Genomic DNA, 8934 nt, shown 5'->3' with positions numbered 1-8934 from the left:
GCATACCAGAGTGAGTAAATATTTGGCAATGGAGTGAAAGGAAGAGGTTACCAGGGGTTACCGTGTTAGGGATTTACAACAAAGGTCAAATCTATTTTGCCTTATTTGTGCGAAGACAACAGAGTCTTGGTGCAAAAGAAGAGGAACATTGGTAGATCATTCCTGCATACCTGCCTCGATTCCTTCTGGCCAAAATCTGAGAGAGAAAGCAATGTGCGCTCTCTCTCAAGGTCCTCATTGACCCATCCTGCCCTGTGTTTTCAGGGTCCTGACCGCTGTGGGCAGGCCTTGCTGCAGATTGGGATCAACATGATGGCATTGCCTGGAGGCCGCCACCTGGACCCCACTCCCCTGCCAGGGCAGCGGTAAGTCCTACAGCTATTCTCAGGACTGGTGGAGAATAATAAGCACCACTTGAGTGTTACTTATTTGAATTTGACAGAGTGGGCAATGGGAAAGAAGGAAGTGCTTATAGTAAGCAGAAGTCCAAGCCCAGAGAAGGTGAAGAGAAAGGATTGGAAATGTTTTGTTTTAAAGAAGAGGGAGACTTGGGGCTACCAGAGATGCCTTCATACAGCCAAAGGTTTACATGGAGAGCCAAGTGCAGATCTGACCCAGTGAGTCCTAGACCTGACCAGAACAAGAGGTGGAAGTCCAGGGTGCCAGATCCGTGTTGGCCAACTCCTTAGGTTTGTCTGGAACTGTCGTGATTTGAAACGAAAGTTCTGTGCCCTTCTGGGAGCTCCACTGTCATGGGCAACCTAAACAGTTGGTCACTCTTAGCTGGTTTAGTCCTCAGAAGAGCTATGCAATATGAATGCTCAGTGCTTCTGCTCAGCTGTTTTCTCCGTTTTGGCTGAGTCATTTCGATGGGGCTGTTTTGAAATGTTGTCTTCTAAGTAACCTTCCTAATATTGTTGTTTTGTTTTATCCATTACCTACATCATTGCTATTTTACCTTTATTTGGTTCCTAACAGTTGACCTATAAACTTTAATCATTTCCATACGTGTTTGTGTGTGTGTGTGTGTGTGTGTGTGTGTGCGTGTGTGTGTGCGCGCCTGGTGTTAGGATATGAACTCAAGGCCTTGTATTTGCTAGGCAGGTTTTCTACCACTAGAGCCACACTTCTAGTCCCTTTAGATAATTATTTTTTAAACAGGGTCTTGTTTTTATGCCTAGGCTGGCCTGGACCCTAATCCTCCTATTTAAGATTCTCATGTATCTGAGATGACAAATGCATGCATTATATCCATCTTTTTATTGGTTGAGATGGGTCTTGTGAACTTTCTTTTGCCAGGATTGGCCTTGAATTGTGATCCTCCCAATCTCTGCCTTCTGAGTGGCTAGGATTACAAATGTGAGCTTTGTCTTTATTTTATTTTTATTTTTTTAGTGTGCGTTGGTTTGCATTTAGATTCAGAAAAAATATTTGCTAAACATTTACTGAAAGGGGGGCTCAAACTATATGATAGTACCATATGTCCCACAAAGCTATGATTAGAGAGAGGTTTGAGAATGAGACATATGCTACTAAATGTCCTGAAGGACTTAGCACCGTTACAAATGTGAAACATTTCCTGTGCAGTCGGAAGCTGACAATAAGGGATGACATGGGACCCATCATCTTGGAACACATTGTATCTAAAGTAAACTCAGAGATGATGTGTGTACTCAGATAGAGCTTGCCTTGGCCTAGCTGGTGGTGGCCTTTCCTGAGAGGAGCAAGAGTGGTTAGCTTTGGACCTATGACTGCCTGGCGTTCAAACATTCTACTTCTAGTTGTGTGGCTGGGGCAAGTTCCTGAGTTTCGTGCCCTCATGCCTCATGTCTGTGGCTGGTTGCAAGTTCCTGAATTCCTGTTCTCATGTCTAGGATAGGGCTAAAGGTGATACCTGCTACAGAGGGCTTCTATGAAGTTACATAGGCAAAGTGAACTTTGTCTAGTGCGTGCTGCATGACAGGATTGTTTCATGTAGGTGACCTTAGGGTACTTACTCTGCCCAGGTAGCCAGATGGGCAATTGCTCTGGCAATGGGTCTGGAGCTGTTCAGATCTCAGTATGTTCTAGGCATGGAGAACCATTTTAGAACAGTGGTTAAGAGTCCAACCTGTGTCAGTTTGATTCTTGGCTCTGCTATTTATTCAGTGTAACTAGGGGTTTCAATTTCTTTTTGTGTGAAGTGGGAATGATTCAAACTTACATTGTTGATGGTAATAAGAATATCAAATGGTATGTAGAAAACACTTGCCAACACATAGGAACTGCTCATTGCGAACCCATTCTTCAGATAAGAGGTGGGAACTCTGAGTAGAGCGTGTGGGTGAAGATCAGATCCTGAAAGAATTATAGGCACTCCTGGGAACTCCGGATCATTTTTCTCTTCAACTTCCAAAACCCTCAGAATTAGTTTTACAGGTAAAAGCAAACTAAACTGCATGAAAATGATAATAAGTAATTAAAAGATGATTGGGGGGCAGTTCTGGGCTTTTAACTCAGGATCTTCCATTTACTAGGCAAGTATTCAAGCACTTGAGCCACAAATAGCTTCAAACTTTTTCCCTGGACACATTTGGTTTATTATCCTCCTATTTATACATCCTGAATAGATGGGATGACAGGTGTGTGACACCTCACTCAGGTTTTTATTGATTGAGATGGGTGAACTTTTTGACTAGGCTAGCCTGGAACTGTGATCTTCCCAATCTCAGCCTCCCTGAGTAACTAGAATTACAAGCATGAGCATGCACCTGGATTTCAAATGATAGTTCTTTAAAGGCAGGATAGGATGTTTAATTCATCTTGCCTTGCAAATATCTTGGAAAGGAGAACTTCCAAGGAGTTTCTGGCTGACCATAAAAGTTGCAGTCCATAATAGATGAGACATAACATGTCTCATTCTTCCAATTCTGGCAGATCAAATGGGCTTCTGGGAGAGGACAAGGTATTCTTTCATAAGAAAGGTAACTACCAGGTCTAATCAGAATACTGGGGAAATACAAGATCTAGGCCTATAGACTTGTCCATTATCTGCATTCTAGATCATATACACAGACAGTGTTCTCATAAATACAGTGGGATTAAGTTGTTCAATTGTATGCCTAATAATATCAGACTATAGCAGCAGCTCTTTTTTCTTCAGTTCCAAGTATCAGAAACTTCTCTGGTAGAGAATAACACCACAGTTGTTGTCTACACATAAATGATTAACAAGGTGTAATTGACTTCTTTCTGTTATGTCCAACTGAAATGAAATTTTATTTGCAATGCCATTGTTCATGTCATTATATAAAATAAATACTACTGGCAAGTTACATGGGATCTTATCAAGCAGCCTGGATAGACCATATAGATTAGACCAGTGGTATTTGATTCCCTTAATTAAAAAAATTAAATAAAGGACCATTCTAGGTTCAGCCTTCTGGAAGAGAGGAGGGCAGGGAATAAAAGTCCCATAGGCCAGGGATTGTGCTAAACTGGCATGGTTCATGACAGATGGAATGATTCTGGTTCTCAACTCTGACTACATATAAATCTGCTGAAATGATTTTATCAGTAAAAACAATAAAATAAGCAAGAAAAAACAACAAAGAATCTTTTCCTAGAATCTTTAAGTGAGCCTAAATGGCTGAAAATACCTAGGACTTAGAATCTGACTTGAGTTCAACTTCCAGGTCTGTTTCTTACCAGCTCTTTGTAGCTATTTACTCTATTTGAGCACCAGGATTGTCTTGTGTACTACAGTGGCTGTGGTAAATATTTATTTATTTATTTATTTTGCTGGTCATAGGGCCTGAACTCTGGGTCTGGGTGCTGTCCCTCAGCTCTTCAGCTCAAAGCTAGCACTCTACCACTGGAGCCGCAGCGCCACTTCCGGCTTTTTCTGTTTATGTGGTGCTGAGGAATTGAACCCAGGGCCGTATGCTTGCAAGGCATGCACTCTACCGCTGAGCTACCTTCCCAGCCCTGTGGTAACTATTTATAAGGTTGTGTAAGTGATAACCTTCTGGAACGAAAGGCCTCAGTGTGCTTTGCAGTGTCCAACTCTTGCTTTCTCAAGCTATACTTACAATAGCAGTAAAAACAGAAGCACAGAAACAGTGGGACAAAGGATGAACCAATTTAGCAGTGAAACCTACTAGATAGTATGTTGGAAATGAACTATACAACTTCATGAGGAGGGAGGCCAGGATGGGAAAAGCTGGGAGAGAATGACAGAGGGGGTAACACTGCTCAAAAGGAAATATACTCACTACCTGAGTTATGTAACTGCAACTCCTCTATACATCACCTTTAAAATAATTTTTTAAGGGCTGGGAAGGTGGCTCAGTGGTAGAGCACTTGCCTTGCATGCATGAGGCTCTGGGTTCGATTCTTCAGCACCACATAAGCAAAAAGAAAAAAACCGGAAGAGGCGCTGTGGCTCAAGTGGTAAAGCGCTAGCCTTGAACTGAAGAGCTGAGGGACAGCGCCCAGGCCCAGAGTTCAGGCCCCACGACCGGACCCAAAAAAAAAAAATAATTTTTTAAGCTCAGGTCTAAGGACTACACTAAAGGATCAAGGATTAACTGGAGAGAGCAAATAGGGCTTCAGGGGGCTGTGGCTGTCACGCTTCTGGCTCATCTTCACGTGTTGCTTTGTCTCTGGGTACCATCATTGTGTTGACTCTCCTGTGGGATCTGAATGTGGTGGTGGTACTGCTGGGGCCTAGCCACAGTGGTCATCCATGGTGCTCATTGTATAGGCACCAATCTAAAGCTTGTGGAGTTATGCCCACCTGCCAGCCTGGCCCTAATTTTTTCTCTCAGGATCCTGATGTTCCAGTCCTTTGATTTAGCTGTCTCTGTGGGGCGGTTTGTGGTGGGGTAAGTTGGAAGCCAGGGTCTACATAGGGCCATCTCTACAAGTCTCCTTCCTTCCCATTCCTTCTTCTTTTGCCCACAGATTGAACTAGGACATCTTCACATTTATTTGTGTGTTTCTGCTCTTGTGAAGAAGCAATATCTCCACTATTACCAGAGGGCTGGCCTTTACTAGCCCCCAAGATAGGGTTGGCTGATACTCACAAGTACTTCCTATGGCATGGGTACTTGGAGACATAGCACTTACTTAGTCTTCTCTGTGGCCCACATATATCGTTATCTCTGCTTTGCAAATGAGAGCGTCACAGGTCAGGTTCTCTGAGAAGCAACCTTTGAAGTGGAGTTCAGAGTTTAGGGTAGTGATTGGGGAATCTCTTTGGGATCAATGTTGTGAAGGAAGAGACAGTAAGTAGAGCTAGGACGAAGGTGAATTTGAACTGCAGTGCTAGCCAAACCACAACTCAGCTGACCTCACAGGGAAATTTGCACTCAGAGTTATTCATTGGTAAAAACATCCATAGGCTTTAACTCTCACTTTCATTCGTTATTGGAAGGTATTAAAATCAGTTTATAGAAACCAGTGGGCTGGTACTGCAGCAAAATGTTAAGCAAAGTGGAGCACAATGTCCATAAGTTGAAAAAGGAAACCCAAGTACCCTCTAGCTTGAGTCTTTCTACTCTAAGCAGTAAAGAATAATTTTGTCTTCTTGAGTTCAACCTGAAATATAGCTCTATGGATCCCTTTTGCTTCTGAGTACGGCTAGACTCCGGAGTAGTTCTTTATTCACATAAATGCTGTGAAATGCATTTCTCTATTAACAAGTGGGCAGCGCCTAGAAGGTCATGGCTCTAGGCAAGGTAGCTTTGAGATCATATCTGGAGGTCTTGAGATCTGAAGACTATCATCCAATGGCATTTCAGAAGTTGAGTGACAAGTCCTTCTGTTATGAGGAATGATCAGAGCCGTTCTTTGCAATATACATCTCCTGGGGAAACTGAGTCTTAGGACAGTGAAATGAATTGCCCAAGAATAGAGCCAAGCCACTTTCTGTCTTTCCTGTGGTATTCTTGGGGGCACTACACAGACAAATAACTTATTCTTTTATTCATTAGGCCTCAACAAAAGTATTATACAAGTATTTACTGAATAAAGATCACACATCTTAAATGATATTGTATGCTTGAGGACATGTCAGTGACCTGGTTGGACATGGTCCCACCATCACAGAACTCATATTGTATCCCGGTCACTTCTTTCTTGGTCTGAGGAGATCTGGATTTGTGGCAAGTACACAGTTTGGGACTTTAATCTCTGACCTTGCACTGTGAGCTATTCCCTTTGTCACATGGTTTCTGTTTAACCAGGCTGAGATGAGCCAGAGCTGGGTGCTGTGGTAAGGTATGATGAGAGGCCTCCCGGGTTTCCTGGCGTGTCTGGGAGACATCCAGCTTCCCTGGGCCAGTGGGGGCCATTGCCGGCAAGCCTGTCTCCAAGTCAATAATGGCTTACATGTGTGCACCCCTGGTCTGTGGCTGGTTTTCTGCTGCTGGGTCATTTTCTATGTCTGTGGTGAAATGCTCAGACTATAATTGTCAATGGGATAATTGGCCATTTTTCTGTTGTTTAAGCCAAAAGGCAGGCCAATCAAAGCTAGAATTATACTCTTTCCCTTCTCCTATTTCCCAGGAGAAATCCACAGAAACTGAGTATGACCTTGAGAAGGCAGCTGATGATTCAATAGCTACTTTTAAGAAGAGAGGTTGTATTTAAGTTTCTCTACTGTGCTAGGACCTGGGATCATAGGGCAGGGAATGCTGTTGTGGACATTTCCTCAGAGCTCATCTGTGTCATCCCTTCATTTAAAGTGGGAAAACTGAGGCCCAGAGAAGGGGATGGAACTGTCATAGTATCCTTCAGGCCCTATTCCTGCTTTGCAGAGTTCTCTTACTTTGGGCTGTTTCCTAGGCTCATTCTCTCACTCATCCTCCAGGAATCTCCTGGAGCAGTGCTCTGTAATAGACAAAGAACTTCATTCATTCACTCATTCATTCAAGCAAGACTTAATTTGGACTAAGACTTTACTTTTGATCCAGGCCCCAGTGTGTTATCTTCTCTATTCCATAATTAATGTCCTGAGGACTGAATTTGTATCAGATCCATAGTGGTGTTGCTCTGATTAGAATGCACATTTTAGGAGTTCAATAAGTGGCTGTTGAATGAATAAATGTTTAACAAATGTTTGATGAATGAAGAACAGAATCTAGGGAGTCTCAAGGAAGTAGGGAAGATTAAACAGCTTGGATTCTGTTTCTTTCATTGAGATAGTCTTTGAACTCCAGAAAGCTATCCCTTCCCTATGCCTTCTGACAGAAAACTTCTGTTTAGAGAGAAAATGTACGTTAGGGATTTGTTTAGATTAAGATTTATCTTGAGGGGCTGGGAAGATAGCTCAGTGGTAGAGCGCTTGCCTTGCATACCTGAGGCTCTGGGTTCAATTCCTCAGCACCACATAAGCAAAAAGAAAAAAGCTGGAGTGGTGCTGTGGCTCAAGTGGTAGAGCTCTAGCCTTGAGCTGAAGAGCTGAGGGACAGCGCCCAGGCCCAGAGTTCAGGCCCCACACCGGACCCAAAAAAAAAAAAAGATTTATCTTGAATGGGGGCCACATTTAATTGTTTGAAGGAGTAACAGTTGAACCACTTTGTCCTTGTAAAGAAGAATAATTCAAAAATATGTTAGGTTTGCTTTTAAGTTCACTGGGGGGAAAAAGAAGTCTGTAGTTTCATCATGTCTCTTGTGGGAGACAATAATACAATGGGGAGCAAGGATTAGAAATCAAAGGCCCACCTTCCTCCAACCTGCTGTGCAACCTTGGTTAACTTTTCTCCCTCTCTGAATTTTAGTTCCTTCAGCTAAGGAAGAGGAGGTGAACCAGAGTCCCCACTTACCTTTCTAACTTGAGCATTCTAGGAGTCTATGAGTGAGTTTTGGATGTTCTTATCTCTTTGCTGGACAAAACTATCCCATTCGAATGCTGTGGATCTGAGAAAGCAATCCCAATGACTAGAACAAGATCTTCACATTCTGTATTGTGAGATGCACAGAAGAGTCTAGTACTTGTCCTGTACCTGATAGAACATTGTAGATACATGAATTTGGGAGTCCTGCCATCTGAGTATGAGTCCTGTTTTGGTTTTATGGATACCCTGTGGTACAGTCAGAAGTGCTCTGGGGGAGGTATTCTGCTTTGACGCAGTACAGTGTAGATAAGTCCATGGAGCCTTGTAATTCAACAGGCTTCAGGATTTGACCTGGCCACTTTCAACTTCACCTGTACCCACTCTGGCTACTATGTCTTCCCCTCATGATTCCATGCCTCCACTCCTTTGCTTGTGGTGTTTCTTCTGTGTGAGACTGTCCTCTTCTATAGGATGCCCAAAGGCATCCTATAAAGATCAGGCTCAGAAGCCTACTGAGTCTCCTTAGTGTGGGTTAAAAATACCTTGTTTCTGTGTTCCCAGCATAACTTAGGAGTGCCATGAATAGCAGAGTGAGCCGTAATTACTTCTTTTTTTTTTTTGTCGGTTGTGGGGCTTGAACTCTGGGGTTTGGCACTATCCCTCAGCTCTTCAGCTCAAGGCCAGCACTTTACTGCTTGAGCCACAGTGCCACTTCCAGTTTTCTAGTGGTTTTATTGGAGATAAGAGTCTCATGGACTTTCCTTGTCCAGGCTGGCTTTGAACTGTGATCCTCAGATCTCAGCCTCCTGAGTAGCTAGGATTACAGGCGTGAGCCACCAGCGCCCGGCTCATAATTACTTCTTTAACAAATTCCTACTCTGTAAATGTTTGTTGAACGAGCTACTATAGGTAGAAGGAATTTGTCAGTTGTCAATTAAAGGTGTCTCCTATATGGAAATAATATCTCAGCACCTCCATTGTATAATCAGCAATCAGCCTAATGCCTGACCCATTAGAGTGTCATGTTAAAATTTGAAGGCCATCTTTCAGTGTTTTGGGTATAATATGGCATTGCTTTATACAACGTGAACTTCACATAGCAGATGGCAAAGAG

The 8934-nt window shown here is 43.0% G+C and overlaps 1 protein-coding gene across 1 annotated transcript in view; it reads left to right on the top strand.

Moving 5' to 3' along the window:
* The first annotated feature begins 232 nt into the window (after window positions 1-232).
* Window positions 233-8934, top strand: part of Insc (INSC spindle orientation adaptor protein) — a 97756-nt gene continuing 89054 nt past the window's right edge. The window contains exon 1 of the mRNA XM_070032065.1: window positions 233-365. Coding sequence (XP_069888166.1) covers window positions 310-365 — 56 coding nt within the window. The 5' untranslated portion in view covers window positions 233-309. The remainder of the gene's footprint in view (window positions 366-8934) is intronic.

The sequence above is a fragment of the Dipodomys merriami genome, unplaced genomic scaffold (assembly GCF_024711535.1).
Source record: "Dipodomys merriami isolate MVZ:Mamm:240054 unplaced genomic scaffold, mDipMer1.0.p SCAF_21, whole genome shotgun sequence".
NCBI lineage: Eukaryota > Metazoa > Chordata > Mammalia > Rodentia > Heteromyidae > Dipodomys > Dipodomys merriami.
This window is presented reverse-complemented; position numbering and strand designations above follow the sequence as displayed.